The sequence below is a fragment of the Sparus aurata genome, chromosome 12 (assembly GCF_900880675.1).
Source record: "Sparus aurata chromosome 12, fSpaAur1.1, whole genome shotgun sequence".
In the NCBI taxonomy this organism is placed as follows: domain Eukaryota; kingdom Metazoa; phylum Chordata; class Actinopteri; order Spariformes; family Sparidae; genus Sparus; species Sparus aurata.
In genome coordinates, this window is record NC_044198.1 from 24,794,507 (window position 1) to 24,819,202 (window position 24,696).

The 24,696-nt window shown below is 43.5% G+C and overlaps 1 protein-coding gene across 1 annotated transcript in view; it reads left to right on the forward strand.

The window, feature by feature from the left end:
* The window catches only part of lamc3 (laminin, gamma 3), a 124,892-nt gene that overhangs the window by 55,499 nt on the left and 44,697 nt on the right, over positions 1-24,696 (forward strand). The window contains exons 7-10 of the mRNA XM_030436552.1: positions 2,115-2,213; positions 3,050-3,186; positions 4,379-4,498; positions 14,245-14,443. Of these exons, the coding sequence (XP_030292412.1) occupies positions 2,115-2,213; positions 3,050-3,186; positions 4,379-4,498; positions 14,245-14,443 (555 nt within the window). The remainder of the gene's footprint in view (positions 1-2,114; positions 2,214-3,049; positions 3,187-4,378; positions 4,499-14,244; positions 14,444-24,696) is intronic.

The following is a 24,696-nucleotide window of genomic DNA, read 5'->3' on the forward strand; positions in this document are numbered from 1 at the left end:
TCTGTTTTCAGCAAAAAGGCAGCAAAACAGCAGCCGGGCAAGGTTAGCCACTCGCGGAGGAACATTGCTGAACTGATAGCAGTAAAAGAAGATATTATCTTAAAGGATAAGTTCACCCAAAAAATGGGAATTCAGTCATTATCTACTCCTTTGACTCCTGAGCCGATAGGAAGACTAGTGAAGTAAACAAAAGATTACATTTCTGGAGCTTCACGGCAAAACGGAAACGCTGCATTTTCCTCAACGACTGAGGTTAAAAAAAATAAAGGAAGAAAATAAACAAAATGGGACCATACAGCTCATAATCCAAGTCCCAAGATCCCAGATCGATTTTAAAAAAGATGTTATTTGCATCCTTTTTAAAGATGAAATCTTCGCTGCGGTTTGCTAAGCTAAAGGAGTTAGTGCAGCTCCCATGTGAAGCGGGCGCGCAAGCTCGACCGTGCATCCAGGTCGTAAATAATTTATTTCTCAAATCAATTTGGGATCTCAGGGCTTCTGGAGATTCGGGTTACGCTCAATAAGCTGTATGGAGTTATTTCATGTGGCTGCACGTCTACTTCAGTTGTTTAAGAGGATGCTGTAACACTATTTTGCTGTGAAGCTCCGGAAATGTTTAATGGACGAAACTTCACCCGACTTTTTATTCATTTTGAGTAGATAATGAATGAATTTTCATTTTTGGGTCAAGATAAACAGTCAGATATATTTCTCAGCAGCTTCCTCAGTTGGATTAGGAGTACACGTTGGACTTTCATCAGCCACGTCTCCACAACAATGCTACCTGGTGGATACAGGACTTAGTTAACATGTTAACTGCATGGAAGGTCCAGCGTGTTGGATTTAGTGGCATCTAGTGGTTGCAGGTTGCAGGTTGCAGTAGACTGACCACCTCTCAGCTCACCCTCCCGGTGGCCACCAAAAAGACCCTCTGAAGAGCCGGTGTCAGGGTTTGTCCCTCCTGGGCTACTGTAGAAACACGGCGGTGCAACATGTCGAGCTCCTACTCTCTGTAGGCTCACTCAAGGGGAAATGAACACACGATTTTCAGCTGATTATACGCTAATGAAAACATAATTACACTTTTTTTTAATACATTTTTAGATCCTATTTCTACCACTGGACCTTTGGTGGGTAATAACATACCAATGCTGCATTTACAGCTCGTTTTCACTTCCCGCAAATGGCCCCAAAACATCATTTAAAGCAGGTTTAAAGTGAAGCTCAAGATAAAGGAAGCTTTATTGAAAGAGGATTACTGACTGAGATCTCATTTCTGACCTCTGAAACTCACGTCCTTCATTGAATATCACAGATTTTGGCAAAAACACACAAAAAAAAGGGTAGAATCATATTAAAGCTGATCTTTTGTTTACTAAGATGTATTCTCACAGGCAAAGTTCTGTCAAGACAAACATGCAGAATATGAATGCAGACATTAGAACATATATGCACACACACACACTGTACACACAAACACACACACAAACACACACACAAACACACACACTGTTGTCTCTCATTCATGCCGCAAAATCAGGCTGTTGAGTGGAGGTGTGAATTACGCAGCCCACTGGAGCAGAAACAAGTGGAGACGGCCTGCCTGGTGATAATTGAATTATTTGTAATAGCACCTCGTTAAGAAAAAAAAAAAACAGATCCTGCGTTTCGCTTTCAAACAAAAGTCATCAATCAATGAAGGTGATCAAACACATTCTGACACCGTCCGAGTCGCCACGGCTGACCCCCCCCGAACACTCGCTTCTATCAAGGTTATTTACACTGACTTTCAACTGTTTTTTAAATGAGCGTGGCGATGACTCGCGGGGTCGACTGGTCATTAGGGAGATTCAAGGTTCGAGCCCCCAAGACAAGTACCCATGTAGCTGACGTGTCCTTGAGCAAGACGCCCCGCTGCTTCCTGGGCTGCCGGGGTGTAGCCGGCCATCTGTGATCTGGAAGAGATGCAACGTGTGGAGAATCACATTATATTTGTCCTTTTTGTTTAAAAAAAATTCTTGCTCAGTAACATGTTTTCTCCATCACACCGTACACACACACACACGGTGGATTTACATCCTGTCATCTTCACACTGGTCACTTGTCGCCTGCAGGCCGTGTGAGTGCGACCCCGGCGGGACCGTCGACCACTGCTCTCCTCTGGACGGACGCTGCCTCTGCAAGACCAACGTGGAGGGCCACGGCTGTGACAGGTGCGTTTGTACGGTTGTCGCGTGCGTCCCGCGTGTGACGCACATGAACCACTGGTTGTCGAGGCAACCAGAACCAGAAGAACTGAAGCAATTATTATAACGGTTTATCAGCTTATGTAGAGAATACTTCTTTCATCGCGTCTGATCTTTAAAGTCCGCATTTCAGCAGTCATGTGAAATAGTTACTCCCAGCTGACGGGTGTGCACATCCTACAGGCGCAGCAGAGGACTTAAAGGAAAAGACTGAAGAATATATTTTTTTTTATTCAGAAAACTGCAGTAAGTTCCAGAGCTATCCGTCATTTGGACGACGTGGACAGTGAACATGTCAATAACCAAGTCTGCCTGTTCCTGTCTGTTCCCATCCTGCTCCTCCAGGATGCGGGATCACTCTGATAAACTCACTGTGACATCAGCGATACACACAGCCCCGGGTCTCAAACTATTGAATAATGCTGCGCTCCCAGTTTGTTTACTTTTTCTTTTTTTTTTTTTGCCTGATTTCACGGCTCGTTGAGCAGGGCCCTCTCCTGTGTAATGTGACCAGTGTAGTGGCTGATTCTTCGCACTGTTCCTGTCCCAACCCTGTGCCAGCTGGTGTCTGTAGGTCAGCTCTCAGGGTCCTCGCAGCCGAGCGGCGGAGCCACGTTCGGTCCCTTATTCCTAAAACGCTGCCACCCCGAGAACAGCTTAAAGAGATTAGTGAGAACAACACTACGGCAAGGTTGTAGTAAATGGCTGCAATGAGGCTTGTGTGCAGCATTTGCATGTTAATAACTTTTTTTTATAGATGAGGGTGTGTGTGTGTGTGTGTGTGTGTGTGTGTGTACCCGCAGATGCAAGCCAGGCTTTTTCAACCTACAGCGAGGGAGCCCTGCAGGCTGCCAGCCGTGTTTCTGCTTCGGCCACTCGCTGGCCTGCTCCTCGTCCAATCACTACGCTGCCTTCAACATCACCTCTGACTTCCTGGAAGGTATTTGTCTGAGGCTCAGCAGCCTGTGGGGGGGTTTTGTAATTACACAGCTAGAATTAACCAGACCAACCATGTTTACTTTGTTCTCTTTGTTTTTGCACCCTCTTCATTTTTACCTCTCCACAATAGTTTATTGTGCCTTTATTTATAGGTGATAAACTGCCTGCAGTGATGTCACCGAGGTTGCATTGTGGGTGATGTAGGTTTTACAAAAGGAAGAAGAATGCAGGTTTATGTCTCCGTGTTTTCATACTGTCGATAATGAGACCAACGGGGTTATCGGGGCGATGTTAGACTAGTCGACTGCTTTCCAAAACCCGGTTCCTACATTACCCACAATGCAATTCAGCCAATTTATCAGATAACATGCAGCTCCCTCTGGAGCCACGAAAAGGCTTCATACAACCGCCAATTTACATGTGCAGTAGTGCTCTGAAAACAGGACTAAACTGAAGTCGACCTCCTCACTCTGATGCTAGAAAATAATTTATGTTCAGTTGTGAAATTCTGATTGCACGATTCAAACGTCGTTGCAGATAATATGCTTAAGAAATCCTTTTTCATACACCTCATGTATAGCGAGTATATTTAATTCCTATCTCTGCATCTTCTATCGTGTGTCAAAGCCACATTTAAGATTTCACAAGCAGTATTAGATATACGCACATCGAAATGTGGAGGTTTAAAGTTTTGCGGCACAGAATGATCAAGTGAGCCCATTGTAGATTGAGACAATTAACAATGGCCATTCAAATGATGCATAACATGGACATAGAGAGAGAGAGAGAGAGACTTTGTCCATTATATAGCATGCAAACCCTCAACTGACACAAATAACATTGTCAAAACTATATATAATATGATGATATATCGAGTGGACAGGAAGAAGCCACAAGCAGAGGAAAAACTCTAGAAACTTTGTTTGGTAACTTAGTTTAAAATGTAGTTTTTCTGTAACAACTCGGAGGGTTTCTGACTTGGCCTGCGTTTCCTCCATATGGTCGTGTTTCTTGTATTTGCAGCATGTGCATGTGTGCGTGTGTTTTCTCGAGCTGCAGGGTGCTTGGGTTCTCCAGGTCAGGAACACAGTTGTTGTTTTTCTGTGTGAAATGAAACCAACAGAAGAATTATCTGAACGCTGACTCTGTGTTTGTTTCTCATGTTTGGTCTTGTTTTTCTTTTTAACCCTCAGATCAGGACGGCTGGTCGGGAGAGTTCTCCGGAGGGCAGGAGTACCCCCTGCTGTGGAAGGAAGGTGAAGTCTACCTGCTGCCTCTCACTGAGGAAGACATCGGCTTCTACAAAGCCCCCGGTGAGTCCGAAAACAAAATAATAAGAGATTTGAGCTCAGCCGAGAGGACAGATTGTTACCTCAGCCTGGGTTTAAATGGGTCGCTTACAATCCCTATTGTCGACTTGTATGTTATGAGATAATAAATAAATCCTTGTTGTTGCGATTATAGTAAATATGTAAATGATAGCAGATCATCTATAATAGCCATAGCTTGTTCCTGTTGTTCTTTAGTGAGATTAATCAGGGTCTTTGGCAGCGGGTCACACAGCAGTTATTCTCACACCATTTCCCCCCCAATCCGCTATCAGAGCCATTAGAAGATAAGGGACTAAGCTGGCCCGGCTACAGGACTTAGGGCCCATTTCTATCAGCCGCCCCAGCAGCAAGGGCCTGATGGAATTGGATGTCTTGGCCATGCTGGAGAAGCAACAAAGTAAAAATTGGCTTGGCTCCTTCTTGTCTCTCGCTAAGTCGGTTCCAGCCATCAGCTCGCAGCCCCTCCAGCCAACGCGGCCGGAAGCAAAACAGGAGCAATCCCATTAACTCCGCATCCTGGAGGTTTTTTTATGCCCAATACGCGCAATCACAGAGAGCGACTCCATTTGGGGGCATCTTTTTTTAGAAAGATGAAACGCTTACAGCGGGATGTGACAAAGCCTGGTGGTCAGGCGCGATTTCCAGAATGTCATTACGAGCGCGTCGATAAGTCACGGACGCGTACACGTGACGCGCATAAGTCCGTAATGAATGCGTGCATGCTTTTTTTCCATGTATATTTATATATACTGTATATGTGTGTGTGTGTAATTATAAATGCACATAGTTAATAGTGTTTTTAAAAGTTGCTTTCTTCTTCACACGGTCTATAGTAGCGTCTCTGTAGGCCACAACACAGATTAGTGGCCCAACTGGCCGAGAGCAGCTTTGTGGCAGCCTGCTTATCTACTTCGCACAGTGCTTGTTTACGTTGTTTCTCCACATAATAAATGCACAAATCTATTTCCTTGCCATCCCTATTAATGATCTCATTTTCTCTCGCCACCACCCCCCCCCTTCTTTCTTTCTTTCTTTTTTTTTTCTCGTAGTGGTGCATGTGTACAGTTACTTTAAAGATTAGAGCGGAGTGGCAGCGGCTTTTGGAAGCGGCTCTGGAATTCTCTCTCTCCCTGTCGTCGCCACCGTCTCGGCTCGTTTTTTTTCGCCCCTAATTTGTGTTTGCGCCGAAATCCCTCCACTGTGTTCTCCACCGGAGCACGAGATAATTCTGAGTGGCAACTCCACATCGAACATCATGCAAAATGCATTTTTAAATGTTTTTTTTCTGTGATTCCAATGAATCCGTTTGTCACCGTAGTTTGTCTCGGGCTTCAGCTGTCACACGAGGGACAGGATTCAATCATTGGCTTCTTCTATTGAATTAGTAGCGAGAGAGAGAGAGAGAGAGAGAGAGAGAGGTGGGAGGGGGGGGAGTGTTTGGGATCTGCGTTGCTCAGCCAGCGACAGAAATAGCAGCCAATGCCACGGGGAAAGAAAAACTGCATCAAGAAACTTGTGTTTCCTGAATTCCCGCGGACAATCAGGCCCGTCACTCTTTCACCCCCTCGCCACTTTACCTTGATTGTCAGACGATCCAATCAGGACATCAGAATTGCTCCTCGAAAACATTTGTGATTCATCCTCTCCCCCCTTTTTTCCCCTTTCGCTACCGGTGTGCACGCCAGCTCGAGACGCGAACGCATGTACGTGTGGATCTGTCTGCGTGAGTGCACTCGGGTCACGCAGGTCTTCCTCTGAAGCATGTGCGCTGCCACTTCTCCTCTTCCTGATCCCGGACATCTGCTTGACGGTTGACACAGGCGGAGTTCGAGTCCCCGTGGTGACTCAAACAGACTGAACACTCGAGCGCAGCTGCCAGAAACTATCATAGACAAACATGAAGTACCTCCCCAAACGGTTGCTTTGACCTGCCTCCAACAACTGTGGTCACCACTTGAATCTGCTGGACAGTAACTGTGGCTCTCTTGGCTGAGCAGCTTTCATGCTGAAGGGGACATCATCTAGCATAAGTCCTTACAGCCATCTGTTGAGAAGCTTGCAATGTTGATCCTTTTTCATATCTGCAGCGCAGGCCAACCTGCTAAGCCAGAAGCAACAGGGAGACTGCGGGAAAAGAGACAGAATTTAAATGAAATAACCCTGCAGAAGGAGGAAAGAGAGCAGCATACGGTTGCTCTTGCGCTCAGTTGAGGAGTGGCAGAGAGAGTAAGAGGGAGCAAAGATCCATGAGAGCAGCTCCAGGCTACCTGTCACTCCGATTCAAGCTGCAATTGGCGGTAAGAGCCTCACGCAACCTGAGTGCTACCTGCACCTAGGTCTGCACGTAATCCAGTCTGCCGGCCTTGTCATCTGGAAACATAAGCAAAAGAGAAAGGAGACGTAGCAGAGGGGAAATGAGAGCGCTGAGTGGAGAGGTAGAAAGTAGAAGGCGCGAGAGTCAACTAACTTAAAAGGTGAAGGAGCGCTTGAGTTGAGGCTCGAGAGGGAGAGTAAAGAGTTTAGTATGCTTCAAACAAACGCAGTCGTACGACATTTTGTCTGATTACATCTAAAGGTGAGAGTGCTGATACCCTTTTCCGAACGGCCACACTCAGAGGCCTTAATAGAGCTCTCTCAGGGAGGCAGCCGGGAGGTATGTCTTTGGCGTGTCCTGTTGTCTCGACACACTGAATCTTTGGTCAGCATCTTCATTCTCATTCAGGCTGTTGCGCTCGGTTGCACACACAAAAGGTGACAGAGGCGCCGCAGCTGTGTGAAGAATAAATAAAGAGAGCTTCAGAGAGGCGTTCACACCCCGCCCTGTGTCTCACCTCCACACACCTGACGAATCAGTGCGTGGATGTGACTGTTAGATCGTCTGTGTCAGAGTCACACTCTCGCCAATTCCTACGTCGGACAGGTGTCGGATGAGGAGACTTTCACGCGGCGTGACGCGACTGACAGGCGCTTTGTTTGAAGCACGCTGTGGCCTTAAGGCTGTTCAGAGCGACAATAGCACTTTGTCACAGCATTGTCACTCATTTCAGACCACAATGTTGGCACAATGGGGCAGACGCTGAAGGCTCAGGCAAGCCAGCGTCTGCCCACAATAAACTACACCGGCTTATCAAATACGAGCGCACATGACATTTAAAGGGATATTCCGGTGTAAATTTAATTCATGGTCCAACACACAAACTGTGTTAGACTCCCTCTCGAGAGATCAAGTTAGCAGACCGCTAATTTACGGAGTTTTATCAACCTCAGAAACAACCGCACGACAACAGTACACTGCAGTAAATGGATCCAAATATAAACCACCACCAAAAAGCCACAAGTAATGCTCAGAACAGCACCAAACTTCAGCAACAGTACAAATAGGGTCTCAGCACATAGTCCGGGGCATCTAACCTCCGCTAGCTTAGCTGGATTTCTACTGAAAAGCTGACTAAATTTACCACTCTTCTGCAGCAGCTTCCTGTTGACGGGAAGTCCCGACGAGTCGATTACCGAGTGCAGTAGAGTTCCGCAGCTCATGGATGAAAATGTATGATTATGACTCCATGGAAAAGCAATCAAAGTTCATATGTGTCTTACCTGCCAGTTTATAACAGTTATTATCGAGAGCGGACAGGGAAAAGAACGGAATTGAGCATTTCTAACCGCACTCGGTAATCATCGCATCCGGACTTCCCCGACCCGGAAGCTGATGGAGGAGAGTTGAAATCTGATTTTAGCTTCCCAATAGAAATCCAGCTAAGCTAGCGGAGGTTAGATGCCCCGGACTATGTGCTGAGACCCTATTTGTACTGTTGCTGAAGTTTGGTGCTGTTCTGAGCATTATTTGTGGCTTTTTGGTGGCGGTTTATATTTGGATCCATTTACTGCAGTGTATTGTTGTCGTGCGGTCGTTTCTGAGGTTGATAAAACACCGTAAATTAGCGGTCTGCTAACTTGATCTCTCGAGAGGGAGTCTAACCCTTACCCTTACACCGGAATGTCCCTTTAACACCGGTAACGGATTTCTTCATGGTGACTTTTCCAAAGTTGTAAAATCTTTACTCATAACCCTTCTGTGTCACTCTTTGGTCTCCTCACATATAGAAAAACATCCATACCGGCAAAGTCCTCACATTTCTCTTAAGTGTGGAGTGATTTTCTAAACACTCGGTTAAAAAAAGAACAGTATGACTCCTTCATTGACATTTGTACCTCGGCTCTTAGACAACTTTTGTGTGGGCTGGACAAGAGCCCTCAGAGACGAGACCAGTCATCTGATTTGATCTCCGCTCAACACTTGACTTTGTCCCCCTGTTACTTCCCTGAAGAGCACCAGATAGCTTTGTGTCTTAAAATACCGCATTTTTATTTCTATTATATCAGATTTATATCCAACATAATCGACTGAATGGATGTCTTCAGTGTGTGCCGGCCTGCATATGTATGTGCTTTATAATGCTTCAAGAGTCCCCTCGACTATGAAGCTTTCCTCGCGTGTGATTCTGTTTCAGGTCACGTACATTGTGCCTGCAGGCGGTGCAGTTTAGTTTAAGACTCGGTGTCCTGACGGTGTTGCGCCTGTTTAAAAGTTTAAAGTTTGTCCGTCGGGGCCTTTGCCCTCAGACTGTCTGCTGCACGGTGGTCGATGTTGGAGCCTCGATCGGATCAGTGTTTGTACAAGGCGGCTGTGATTGAATTGAAATTGAGTTGATTTAAATTAGTTGGAGCAAAGTCTAAATCCCCCCCCCCTGATTGATTTTGAGCTCCTCTGCCATTCCACCAAAAGTTATATGGGCATCTATCACTCGGGTGTGATGGCGGCTTTATGTGTTCCTGGCACAGCATCAATGGCGCCGCTAGTGAGTGAACCTCAGATCATTCTGACAGAGTCATAGAAACAAAATGAGTGGCGCAGGTTGACGCTTTGTTTTTTCCATTCAAACTTTTTAAGTTGTTGACTGAAATACATGCGTATTATGTATATTGATCATTTATATTCGCAACTGAACTGTTCTCTGAGAAGGTTTGTCAGTTCCCAGAGCACAAGTTTTCATCTTAAAGGTCCAATATGTGAAAAAACAAATGTATGCGGTCCACTATTTGAGTTTCGAGTGGCAAATTCTTACATAGAGCACCTTTAATGTTGATTTGTCTGCCCGACCGTCAAAAAGCCAAAGATGTTCAGTGGGAAAACCAAATCTTCACGGTGAAAAAGCCTAAAGTGGAGGATGTTTAATAGTTTTGCTTATAGATAAACTTTGACACACATTTGCCCGTTCAAGAATGTCTGTATGCTAAATATTAAGATATAGTTAGCTTAGCTTAGCTTAGCATTAAGACTGGAATTAGGGCAACAGCTCGCCTCTCCAAAGTTTAAAAGATATCTAACCATAGCACCTCTATAGCTGACTAATAGACACATTATATCACTTTTGTTCATATACAAAAAACAATTATTCAAAACAACGGCTGATAAACTATTTCTCAGTCGGGAGATGTTATAACCTCATAAAAACACAATTAAAAAAAAAACATTTTACTGTTTTCAACAGGTTAAAGAAACAAGATACAACACTTTAATCAGAAAGGTTTAGGGTTAAGCAAATGTTTTAAACTTTTGAACAGAGCCTTCTTCCAGTCTGTATGTCAAGCTAGGCTAAGTGTATCCTGGCTCTTTATGTTTATGATATTAATAAAGTGGTATCAGTTTTCTTATAAAACTCTCAGCAAAAAGAAAAAGAAAGCGTTTTCATAGACAAAATGTCTCAAGACAAATAACAGCATATCAACAGAATAATCGCTAGCTCTTGCTAACTGCAGCTGTCTTTTTGCTAGTTAAATCAGTTAGCCATGTAGCAAGTGGTCCAATCAGCTGGCTCGAGTGTGCCTGAACTGTGAGCTCGGACCAATGAGGGAGTGTTGGTGTTTAAACCTCGAGCACAGGAGCTTTGGACAGTCGGGTCGAGCCAGTTAGCATGCTAACCTCGATAGCTGACTTGTGGTCAAAGATCTCCATCTCCAACATTTTTATGATTTTCATAATGTTTAAAAGTAAAAATTCTGACATATTGCACCATTAGTATATATCTTGATGATCAGTTATTACAATTGAGTGATTCATCAGTTTATTATCTAAGTGGTTTAAGTACCGCACTTAACGTTATACAGAAAAATGTGAATCTCTGTTGTGAGACGCGTGTGCAGCTGGCACGCCGCGGTATTTAGAGATCCCTTAACTTTTTAAACTCTCCCCAATTTGTCATGTGAAATAGAATAATGAATATAAATCCATGGCGATGCACAGACAGCAGATCAAACTTACACATGAATAATCCTTTCATTGTTGTTGTTTTTTTTCCATAATGATTCATTACTTTGGAGAGAGGCCCGCCCGTGGGGCCATTTCCTGGATGGTCTATTAAGGTTGTGAGTAATTATGCTTTTGGTACCTCTATCCTCGCACACGGAGGAACCACACTGACGCAAATCAGACGCCGGCAGAATAATAGCCGGCGAGCTACAGCTGAAACACAACCGCTCGCTACCATAAGGGAGCACTTTAGGATAGAATATTAGCTTGGTCACACAGCGGTATTACTGGGCTCATTACCCACCGTTATGCAAGGAATGCGCAGTATATATTTCTTATTAATCATTTCAAAAGTAATATCTGTTGACTTTTATTTTCTGTGAACAAGGGGTTCCGCGCATTACTCATTATTACAGTGTGTCACTTCCCAACTATAGGTAATTGCCCCTTCTCAGCTCCACTAAGAAAAAAAAAATAGTGGCTTTGCAGAGACGGATCTCATTTTTAAACTTAATGCAACAATGAGCATCTGCTGCCGGATGCTACTCTCATGAGTGCAGTTTGAGTGCGGTGTGTCTGAGTGACTGACTGGAGAGATCAGATTTTATCACAGCTAACACAGTCCACAGTCGTAAGGAGATTCGATTTTTCTGACAATATATAACTATATAAGTATAACTGAATATACTTTCGATAAGCTATTCAGTAAGTTAGGATTATAAAGCTCTTTATCTTTTCCTTTTATCTTATTTATCGATTTGTCTTTTATTTGCTCGCTTCACTTTTCAGCCCTACAGTTAAAATTAATTTTTTTTGGTCTCGGTGAACATTTATCAAATCCTTATTTTCCTCACATAACTTACCGTCACCGTATTTCTTTTACAAAATGCTTTTGAGCTAGCCGCAGCTTCCTTCTTTCTAGAACTACACCAGCCAGTGCAGGTGATGTTTATCATTTATTTATTCTGCCAAATGAATAAATGTAAATTTGATCCATATGCTGTGTAGCCCTGCTGGTGAAGGGTCACTGCACATACTAACGTAGGCTAACAATAAGGTTAGCTAAAGTACTTTAGCTCGCAAGCTTGCTATGACAAAGTTATCTGGCTAATTGCTATACTGCATGTACCTCTGTTTTATAGTGTCAACAGTGGAAATAGTGCCTCTGAAAACTATATGAAGCAGTCATTTTGTAAGAAATTGTGTGTGGACAAACATGTTAATATATTGTTGAGTGGTCTACAACTACTTCAAACGAGAAGGCACTCAAGGCATCACAAGTATATGAAAACATTTATTCAGACGAACAGACAAAATAATATGAGATGGGATTATCCGGAAATATTTACATATGCATATTAATACATTTACAATATGTAGATACCATGTATATGTATATTAAATTAAGCTTTGAGGGGAAAAAGGAGGGAGAGACTTTAAGAAATATATATAACAGAAAACATGTCTATGAACAAATTGAGTTGTTTATGTGTTTGGGTGTGAATTTGCACTGGTGTGTGTGAGTGTTGGCCTGTCAGTGAGTATTGATCGGTTATTTCATTTGGACCTTTCACCCATATCGGTTGTTTTTCCATCAGTTAAGATATTAAAATGTGTGAGGGCTCATTGAAGGCACTCCTGCCTAATTGGTGGTGATGGATTCAAGCTGCGCCTTTTTTCTCTTTCCGGACTATTTTGTTTTTTTTACTCCTTGGTCATCAATATGTATTGACTGTGAAGCTCCATTGAGATGTGTGGCAGCTCATTCCAAATGAGAAAGTGTTTTTGTCCTTGCTGGTGATGATTGGTGGTTGTTAAGCTGCTTCCCTCACTCCTGATTGGCTGTAATTATATATTCCTATTGATTCTGAAGCCACATTGACATGAGCGATGCCTTATCGGACAGAAAAAAGAAAGTGCTATTGATTAGTCATGTAATTGAAGCTTTTCCCCCTTTATCACTGCCTTTTTCATTTCCTACAAATACCTCCGCTGTTAGGAATAACAACCGGTGTTGTGCTTCATTTATTGACGTATCCTCACACTTGCTCATGTGGATTGAATTGTTTAAAAGCTAACAGGTGTGACGGAAGCTGGATGTGATGTTTTTTATTTAAAGCGCTGACAAAATGGTGCGACATTAGACTATTTTGAGTTTGCGTTCTTATGTGCGAAGGCTTGCAGCTTATTAGAAAGAACAGAGACACAGCAATGTGTCAATTGAGCACATCAAAAAACTATTTAAATTAAACTCTCTTACATTAGAGCTAAACAAACAGCTAATGCCACTGCGGCTGGAATAGTTGCCGGGGAGATACAGCAAGAATACTAATAAAATAACGTTGTTTATAATAAACCAAATTAAGTGATTGGTGAGAGCAAAAAGCATTACGTATTGGACCGTGAAGTGCTTGAAATGATGAAAGTTTATGCATAATTGAAATAATAATTACATTGCTTTTAACTTAAAAAAAGCAATAACTTTAAGTAATTAATTTAACACATCACCGAGTAATACATCACCAACAACAGGCAGTAACTTCTACTCAAAAAGTGGACCCTTACAAAAGTGTTACTGGTTGGATAAAAAAAAAAAATAAATAACATTGATTAATCTGGTCAAGGATGTCACGGGGAGAGTGGGACGGAGATGCACAGAGGGGCCCTGGCTGTGATGATAAAAGGGGGCTGTTGGTCGGGCAGATATTAGACGATCAGACAGTCGAATCGCTTCGAATGATGCCAGAGGCCTCTCGCAGGCAGAATCACCCACTCAAGTCCTTAGCCCTCCCAACCCCCAGAAGAGCTCAGGATGTACTTCACACACGATTACGCTCAAAAACAAGGTGGCAACCAAGCGTGCAAACCTGTCAGTTCTGCCCACTCGCTCACCCAGAGCTGGTGGAGAATGGCAACATGGTTGGGGTCTTTTTTTTTCTCCTGAAGGTTGTTATGATTTTCTCATATTAAGAGCGTAACTGGTTCACAACAACAATGTACTTATTTCCATATTGATTGAGGGACATTTTTTTGCCTATTTTTATGTATCAAAAATACATCTTCAGTGTGTTTTTTAGGGTTGGTAGCGGAATGGGCGGGGTGTCGAGTGGTGGCTTAGATCTTTGAAGTCCCGTTAATGTGCTGTAATGAGCCAGAGATGAGAGGGTGGGTAATTACACATAAACTCCTGGAGTGCTTCATGTGAGCTCAAAAAAAGGCTTGCACCCGTCTGGCAAAAGGAACAGGCAGATATTTTCTGAATGCTTCCTAAAAAAACAAAAAGGAGAAAGTACTAATTCAGCTTCCACCACTACGCACACAACTCCATCTCTGTGTTTACAACATTGGTTGACACCTCAGCAATAACACTGACTCCGCTCACCTTCTCTTTCATCCAACCTCCCGTTTCCCCCAACAGAGAAATTCCTGGGTCACCAAGCCCACAGCTATGGCCAGCTCTTCTCCATCACCTTCACCTCGGAGACCGCCGAGCTGCTCCCCGACTACGTCACCCTGCTCCTCGAAGGCTCTGGGATCACCCTGTCTGCCGACCTTTCACCCCAACTAGTGCTTGACCATGACCCCGGCCTCACCCCGCGGCGCTCCTTCACTCTGAGGTACGAGATGCAGGCACGGTGCTGACAGTTTGTGAATTTTTTTCCATTCCTGTTGAACTTGAGTCCCTCTGGAAAATACCAAAGCGCTCGCCTCGTTGTGTGCATAAGAATGGATGTCGGGAATGTTTGTTTTTCACTGCATCTGCAGATCTCCCTCTTGCCTGGCTCGTTTCCTTGTTACAATATGTATAGCGTCTGCAGAGTACGGACTATCCAGGACACCCATGTACTGATTACAGCTCACCCACATTGACTGTGCTGTCATGGTCCCAGCAGAGTTTTTTGGGGATGTGAATGTGGTGATGAGCCAGCTTCCCCCCCTCCACCCATGCGCTGGCTGTCATGTAGATCTGGCAGGTACAGAGCAGCAACGGCACCACATTTCCATTTTTACATTTTATACATTTAACAGATGGTCTCACCCCGAGTGACTCCGAATGTGTGCAGCAGTGGAATGACACGAAAGTCACCGAAAGTGCGAGAAAAAAAAAAAGAGAGAGAGAGAGACGCCAAGGGGGAATAACCGTCAGAGTTACACTTAACTGACAAATTCATTGATCAAGGGAATAGGGGTGAATGAGGACAACACATTATAACAAGACTGAGTCTACAGTGTTCATGGGGCGCAGCGGTGGTTGTCACTCCCCAATCTGAGTTGAAAAGGTGCCAGAACATCTACCTGCTGGCTTTTGACAGCTAGGTACGGCAACACCATTTGGACAAACCAGACACAGAGCTGCAGTAAAAAACCAGAAATTTGCCGTGTTAGTTTACAATTATGATTACATTTGCATTAACGTACAATTTGTACATATATTTGGACTGTTGAAAAATGCTACACTGCAGCAGACATCACGCACGACTTATTTTTGTTGGACCACCTTTATCTTTGATTACGGCACGCATTGTTTTCAGAAGCATGTAGGCAATATCACAACATTTATCTCCTGTCGAGAGTTGCATTAATTACTCTGCAAGATCTTGTATTGATAATGAAAGAGTGGGCTGCTGGGTAAAGTTTTCTCCAAAGATTCTCACTGGGGTTAAGGTCTGGACTCCGTGGTGGCAAATCAGTTGTCATCTTGGAATATTCCCCGTGCAATCAGGGCAGAAAAACATCCATTAATGGAAAAAACCTGGTCATGGATGGAATCCAGGTAGTCAGCTGACCTCATTTCTTGGGCACATAACGTTGCTGAACCTCGACCTGACCAACTTAAGTAACACTACCCACACAGGCATTTTTTCCAATCAGCCTGATAAGTGGTTTTCTCAAGGCTACACAACCGTTTAGCCCTTGTCCCTAAAGTTTTCTTCACATTGTCTGTGTGGAAATGCTCTTACATTCACTATTAAACATAGGGGACCATTAATGTCTGAATCAAATGTTGTTCCAATCCATCTTATTGATGTTGAGATATTGACTGGATTAGTGGAAACTTTGACTGGCTGGTGGCACCATTTTTTACGGCAATCCGTCTGATAGTTGTTGAATTATTTCAACCTTGGCTGTCTGACACTACCATCATTAGAGCCAGGGCAGTAGCATGGCTGAAAGCAGATACATGTAAGATGTAAGGCAATCCTGTTGAAGGATCGCCTGAGAATACAAATGAAGGAAAGCTTTTATGATACAACGAGTGGAGAGAGGGGAATATGAGGTACCTCTTTAACAGATGCAGCATGTAGGAGTCCGATGTTTTGGCATTGGCGGGGAGGTCACTCCAATCCGCCAGGCAGAGGAGGTTGGTATGGATGGAAGGATGACCAGGTCGTACAGAGAAAAGACAGCTAAGTGGAATACAGTGATAGCATGCGGGTCAGGAGGTGGAGAACAGAGTGAGTCCATTGCCTGGAGGTACAGTAAAGGGCACCTGTGGTACCTGTGCAGCCCGATGTGCCAACACTGGGGCTTAAAATGTGGTACAAGCAGTGGATGAAATGAAACATTATTGATCCTGATGAAGAAAACTGGAGCACTCAAGGAGTGTGTCAGGTGTGATTTTTTTTTTTTTAACCTCATGATGAGATATTGAAGCCTGCAGCCATGGTGACTTGTCAGTAGACAGGAAGCTGATAAGCTGTCTTATTACACTTTCTGTTAGAGTGGTTCTCGGTTAAAATATGACATTATTTGTGTACTTCTACTTCTACTACTATGGCAGCTTAACGTATACAGTACATATGGAGGTATGAAAAAAATATTAAGCATAGAAAATAAAGCAGTACACATGGCCAAAAATATTTAGATTATTAAATAAATTATGAGTGAACCTAAAACCGCAGGTCATGATAATAAAGATTAAATTTGTACATGTACAGAAAAGTGTGAAGTCACAGTTCTGTTCACTTGTTAGCGGGACGTATCCTAATGGGAATAAGAGAGTGTGTGTGTGTGCGTGCGTGCGTGCGTGTGTGTGTGTGTGTGTGTGTGTGTGTATGTGTGTGTGTCACCTCTCTGATAGGTAGACGTCGCTGAAGGATACAAGTCCCCACTTAGATTGTGGAAAAATATAGTGCCCTGTTAGCAATATTGACATGTATATGTGTGTGTCTTTGTGTGTGTGTGTGTGTGTGTGTGTGTGTGTGTGTTCATTTGTGTGTGTGTTTGTGCTCTTCCGGCTGTTCAGAAAAATTCGCCGCATGTTGCACGGCATGGACAGCTGCAGCCCACATGCCTCCGCGTTTTTTTAATTTCAATTTTTTTCCATTTTAATGGCAAAGTTTGAATTAAATATTTTGCCCGTGTATTTTATACATGAGTCTCGGAGTTAAAAACATCTCTGACCCACCAGCAGCACTTTGCTGTTAACAGCTGCAGTTTTAAATGTCTGAGTAGTTTCACCTAAACCAGGTATAATGCATATTGTGGCCGCCCACACCCCCACATGTAAAAGGACATTAGTTCTCTATTCAGATCACATTCGCACGCCTCCAGTTGCATATGCACACAAAGAATGAACAGATGGACATAAACTCGGAAAGCAATTTGATATGAGTGCTTTTCACCATATATGACAATGTTTAACGAGCCCATATAACTGAATATGTATAAGTTAAACAATATAAATTAATAACTACAAAACTTTACGTCCAGTTTTTTTCTAAAACTTTGTGATAGGATCTCATTCACCTGTTCTGTAGGCAAATAAAGATGTACTGAACATCACTGGAGCGAACGGACACACTGTTTCTTCTACAAAGAATGTCCTGATGTATGACATTTGCTGAATTTACAATAAGGCCCGAGTAGTTGAGATTTTGTTGCAGACAGCATCGCACAAAGTTTATAAAGTTTCTCCTAAATCAATACATCACAAAATTGGACAATTTCTAAAGGGAGTCTGGGGACAAAGACGTCGCCTTTATTGTTTTTTTGTTAACTGCATTTATAAAATGTGACACCTTTACAGTTCATTAAATGTTGTGCTGTCTCTTAAGTGTAATGGAGACGGACGAAAGAGTGTTTTCAGCTGTCCACTTCAGGACGAATGTTGACACCAGGTCTGAACGGCTTCCTCTGTTTATGTGTTTGTGTCTAAATGTGTACTGATGTGAGTGTTGGCTGCATGGGGTACCTGATGAGGGCCCGACATATCTAAATATTATTTCCATCTCGCATTCAGGTGTAGCTTTTATTATAATCCGAGGGCAATGGCACCTCTTAGAATAGCGCAGCAATCACAGGTTGGGTGTTGTGATAAAGATTGCTGCAATCAGAATCAAGCTGCGACACAGTTCCTGCCACACAGAGCTGATGGTGTTTACATTACCGGTGGTTGGCCGTCCGCCGTCCCTCGTTTCCTCTGTGATTGTATTAATTTCTAGTAGTTTGTCCTTGTCGTGTTGTGCTATAGGCAGATTATCAGCATCTCTGTTTGAGAAACTGAAGCACTGATTCTGACACACAAGCCTGCATTTTGTCTTTACCAGGGACGGATTCAAGATGTCTGAGGTAGTCATGATACTAGAAAAGCACCCCAGAGGACACTTAATCTGGTTTTATCTATCATAGGGGCATCCAAGAGGACACATGCTGTGTTTCTTTTAAGCATGGGGACACCAAGGGAGGAGATTATAAAAGCATCTTTGCACTCTGTTAATAAAAATGGGCTTAAAAACAAAAATGTATATACAGACATCATTCAAATAACCAACAGCACGAGAAAATACTTTGTTCATGTTTCTACAGTCAGAATTGATTTCTATCGACATGTTTTGTGTTCTCATTCAGTCAAATTTGACGACAATGTATGACACAGTTTCAATGTTATTATCAACTATTGTCATTTATTGACGTGCATAACCATTTAGCCTATCCTGGACAGATTTTAGAGATATAAAGCATTTAAAGACGTTCAAAGAAATTACATCACAATAAGCAAAAAAAATACCACTGGAGGCACAGGCGAATTTTTATTGCACAGTTCAAAAACTGAAGCTATTATGACACTTCATATCTTCCAAGGTTGCAGTCTGTGGAGTCTGAAGCTCCCTCTTTCTTGCTTCCCCACACAATGTTCTCTTTTTAAGTTACAGTGGAGGGAACTGTTGCCCATCACTTTAATTGGGTGATGCAATCTCTTCACAACCAGTCGAGACGGGAGGAACAATTACAGCAACCAGGAGCTCTTTCGGTATACATACATGCATGTTAGGGCTGTTTAAAGACTTAAATCCGCCTTTTTTCCTGAAAGGTGTTCATCATGCCGGCCTCACCGGCATACCAAAGAGGCAGACTGTGCTAGAACATCCTCTTATGATCCTCTCTGTTCTCAGTTCCAGTCCAATTTGTTGGTGATATTGCCCCTCAACTATTTGTAGGGCTGCTGGAAATCCTCTACCAGGCTCTTTCATCTTATGTTAGACTTCCGCCTGGTTCTCCTTGCCCCAATTTGCTCCTGCAGGCCTTTTTCCTTCCTGCCCTTCACGGTAAAGTGGTCAGTGACTGGAGGAGGGGGGCTGAGGCTGAAGTGGCGAACCCCGGTGTGACGGTCTGCGGGGGAAGCAGCGGTGTAATCAGTCACATACTGTTGTGGCGAGATCTCATCAGGTCCATCGACCTGCGGGAGTGGGTGCAGCTCTCAACATTGAACCTGTTAAAAACACAGGCTTAAGTCATTCTCTCTATTTTTGTTCACTTCCCCCACGTGGCCTGGCGTCTTTCTAGCCAGTAATCCCTCTCATCCCACTCAGCACCTCCTTCACACTGTTTTGTTGCAATTTGTCTTCAGTTCTGCCCCTGTTTTTCTATCTTTAATTCTCCTCCTCAGCATCCGTGGACCAACTTAACTTCCTCCCCGTAGCCAGCCCTGGAAGACCTCTTCCTCCCTAAGAAGGGATTTAATTTCTTTGTTTTCCAGGGTTTGCTTCAGTTGAACCACAGGACACAGCAAACTGCTTAATGGAATTGAAGGGTCCACATGGAAATTGACATGTTGCACAGCCAGAGAAGCCGAGCATTGTCCTCCATGTGTGCTCCGCAGGGTATGTTCCAATCCATTAGCTCAAAACAGACCTGTCGAGCCTTCTACATACTTCTGGGATCACACTCCTACAGCCTAGATAACAATGGGCAGCTGACTGTTAGCTGCTGCTGAAAGGAATCGAAAAAAACAAAAAAAAAGCAGAGAAATTTTAAATTTTAAAGAAGCTGAAGAAAAGGTACAGTAGGTTACAGCATGCGGAGTAAGTTGTGCTTTGCTTGGAGGGGAGTTGCACCAGTTCAGATGGGAGATGATTAAAGCATGAGCGCTGTGCCGGCCAGAATCCTCAGTGAGGGAAAGGTCTGACTTGATGGATGTTGTAAAGTTTAAAGCTGCAGGAGCGGGATGTGGTTGCGATGATGGGCTCGCGGCCGCAGTCTGTTGCCCCGAATCACGTTGCAATTGTTGGCAGTTTGGCAAGGAGTCAATACACTCGTTCTGTTGTGCGCGGTGGTGGAAAACAGAGTTTGACAAAGGACAGTTCAGTCTTGTTGAAATTGGTTTCAGTGAAGTGGGTGAAAAGAAGAAGTGCCCACTTCAAATGGAGCATCAGGTGATGAGAGAGACAGGCTGAATGTGTTGCCAGTATGACAGAATAAACCTGTCTCTGGTATATTTAGAGATTTGTGCTTAATTTCTCTTCATGTAAACTGTAATACACACTGATATATTGAACATTAACGCTCCTGTTAACTTCCTGCCTGTTTGTTTGCGATCGCCTCTCTACGTCACCAAACTTGAATGATTAATTTCTTTTTTTCTTTTTTTTGGAAGCAGCTCTCCTTGCGTCTTTTTTCTCTTCAAGCATCTTTCTTCCCTCGACCTGTGGTGTAGTATAACCCGTCATCACCAGGAGCAGTGGAATTGGTAGTTTGTTTCTTGTTTTCCGATGTTGATCCTGCTCAATGCATGTTTGTTGAGCAGACAGGACCTCCTCTTCACGGAGTTCTTTGTCCTGATTGGATAAAGTGGGCAGGGGTATCAGAAAATTCCTTGTTCCTCTTAAGGATTTCTCAAGAAGAGCCATGGGTTACTGATCAAACAATCTAAAACAGTGATTATGGGCTGCAACGGTTGAAAGTAATCATTTTGTTGATACTCTGACTTACACTACTGTAATTGATTTGAGTTAGAGTCATGCATCTGACCATCTGGTGATGCATCCAAAACTCACGCCTATCTCGGTTTTGTCGTTGGTCTCTTCGAAGCACTGCGAGACTGATTAGTCTACAAATCAATCAGCTGATCGAAAGAAAATTATTGCCAAGTATTTTGATAATTATTTCAAGCAAAAAAAAAACGTAAAGAATTCCTGGTTCCTGCTTCTAAAATGTAAGGATTCTCGAGAGAAGATGAAGAGTCTTTAGTTTTAGAGTGTAAGTTGGACAAAAAAAGCTAATTGAAGGCATCACTTTGAAGTTTTTCACAATGTCTTTGCATAATATAGGATAAATGATCAATCCATCTGTAATGAAAACAATTATTACTTGCTCGACCTCCTCAGGGAAATATTGTCTCTCTGCTAACTTTGTCTGGCGGATGTCTGGTGTGGGGCAGGTAGCTGAATTTAACATGTAAATATTTGACTTTCCGAGCTGATGAGGAGGGCTTGGATGCACCATTAGTTTGCTTCCCGAGTAAGCTTATTATGTGGCAGAGGTACAGAACCTTGCTCCATCAGAGGATCCAGCGCCTGTACTGGGACACAGCTTGCGTCTTTTTCGGTCCCCTCCACCACTCCCATGCTCCTCTCTGGTGTCTGCGCACTGGTAATGAGTTTTCCCCCCGTTGCACCGAGAGCTCTGGCTAAAGAAGCTCTGCGGTTCCCTTTTTCCGAAATGCACTGGAGCTTGGGGGACAGAGATTGTCATTAAGTCTCCCTCTCCGGAGAAGTTCTCCACAGATCTCATTACACTTCTCAGGTACATGCACAGATGCACTCCACTACGTACTCTATATCATTCCCACATGCTCCCTCCGTCTCTTCCTGCCTCGTACTGCCACACACTCACACACACTCACTCACACTCCAACATGCAAACATGTCAAGAATTTGTGCTACCGTGAGCTTTCACGCAAACACATTAATCCACGCGGCCATCTGGCAGTGCAATTTTCCAACAATCCGATGTAACATATGCATAAGATAATGCAAATGGGAATATACACATTTACGTGTTTCGCTAAAGGCGTTGTGAAAGCGTAAATAAACATGAGTAGGAATACTCACACACACAAACACATCTGTCTCGACTGACAGCATCAGCATTCATTGCAGGTAAATATGTTAACCTGTTAAGTGGCCGTGCGCTCCCACCTGGTGCAAAGATCATTTCAAAAATCAGATGAAGGAGAAATATATGGAAGCGATGGGAATGCGAGCGGAGGGGATTTATGAAAGGAGGAGGTGAAAGGCTTATATAAGGTAGCATCCACTCGTCTCTCTGATGTTCCCTCTATTCACATCCTGTTCCCTTGAAACCAGTGGGCGGGGAGGTTTTATTGCCTTGCTTGTAGCTGTGTGTGTGCATCTGCAGCATGCAAGCATAAAATGTTTACCATAGGAGGAACCCCTCAGAAGCTCAGCTACTTTATTACAATCGACTGATAAACATTCTGCATCTCGCTCGTCACTGCCGATCAGCTGTTCCCTCTTTTAACTACCAAAAGTGTTTTCAGGAAATTCCTCATATGAATCCTTTAAAAGGTACGAGCCAATCTGCAGCAGTCAGCAGAGTGCGAGTAGTAGCACGGGGATGTGGTCCGTCTGGCGCTGAGCTCATTTCTGCCATGTTTTTGAAAATTCACTGACTTTGATCATAGATCAGGGTCAGCTGAAATATATCGAACAGAGAGCAGAATGTGCTGCCAAAATGAAAAAAGGCAAAAAAAAACAAAACACAACTTTTGCTATAGGTGACTGAGCAAGGCAAGAAGAAACATGGGATGACTACGTGCCCGGTAAACCTGCGAATTCTTTGTGATTTATTAACCTCCTACAGTCCCGGGCCGGATAACTCTGTTCTTGTGCTGCTTGGATTCACTTTTTTCAGGATAACCAGGTCTGTTTCAAAACAAACAAATATTTAATGTCAATAAATGCATTACAGATGTATAGATTTTTTTATGAGGAGGTTTTAGGTTGCTGTAGAAAATGAATTTTGTTATCTTCAGCAAGAAGTTTGTCCAAGTTGGTTGGTTGGTTGATTGGTTGGTTGGTTTGTTGGTTGGTTGGTTGATTGGTTGGTTGGTTTATTGGTTGATTGGTTGATTGGTTGGTTGGTTTATTGGTTGATTGGTTGGAAGTTTGGTTGGTTGGTTTATTGGTTGATTGGTTGATTGGTTGGACAGTTGGTTGGTTGGAAGGTTGGTTGGTTGATTGGTTGGTCAGTTGGTTGGTTTGTTGGTTGGTTGGTTGGTTGGTTTATTGGTTGATTGGTTGGTTGGTTGGACGTTTGGTTGGTTGGTTGATTGGTTGGAAGTTTGGTTGGTTGGTTTATTGGTTGATTGATTGGTCGGTTGGACAGTTGGTTGGTTGGTTGATTGGTTGATTGGTTGGTCGGTTGGACAGTTGGTTGGTTGGTTGGACGGCTGGTTGGTTGATTGGTTGGTCAGTTGGTTGGTTTGTCAGCAGGATTACAAAACAACTACTACACAGCTTTCAACAGACCCTGGCTGGATGATGGATCTTGGCCCAGAATATACCCCATAATTTTTTGGTGTTGATCCAGATAAAGGGGCGGATCCAGGAATTTTCTCTAACCTTCTTCATCCATGCGAGATAGGCATAGGAAGATGCACCATTTTCGTCCATTTCTTGGGGAATGATGCATGGATAGTCGTCAAACAATCAGGAGTAGTTAGATCCTTGCTTGTGAACGATGAGAGGACGATCCTTTCTTATTCTTTTACCAATAAACCTGTTTACCTGTAGAAGGTTCCAAACAGATCTTTTTGAGCGTGCCACACATATTTCCTTCTTCTATTTTCAGAAAGTTACAGTCTGTTCTGCCCTTCCGAGTAATCTCTCACATTGCTTGGAAAAGTGCAATGACATAGAGAGGAAGGGCTAAAACCAAGCTTGTTAGCTCAGAGTCAGTTGGTTGTAGGCAAGCCGCACTTAAACAGCGGGTGTCCGTGCTTTTATGTTATATTAATACAAGATTTGAATAATTAAAATGTGTTTTTTGAAGGCGGATCGGATCAATTAGAATATGCTCCTTAGATATGCTAATAATGAGCCCTATACGCGTATCATTTGTGTAACTCATTTGTCTTACTTTCACGCCCGCTTATCCTCCCGGTAGCTTATCGTTGTTTCTCTTCCTCCGTCACTCACACACCGTTTATGTCTTGCTCACCTTGTATCTCTATCTCGGTTCTGTCTCCAAGGGTACGCCAGTGTGTGTGTCTGTGTGTGTGTGTTTGTGTATGTGTGTGTCCAGTATTCTTTTGGGCTTTTCTCTCCTGATGATCTCCTCTCATCCTCAGCGGAGCAGGGCTTAATTACAGCGTGGCTCGCCGCGCTCTGCTTGGTGCTGATTAAAAGGGACACCGATGCTCTATAGGGAAAGCCTGACTGGGAGTTTGTTCACTTTCATGCACACTCTGCTTATCGCCGTCTGACCAGCTCCATTACCATGGCTTTGAGGCCCAGTTTGTAATTGCCTCTCTTTATTACTGCGCCTACATGTCAGAGCAGAGAACGAGGACCCGCCGCATCAGTGGAGGGTCTGCGTGGCGATGTACAACACACACACACAAACA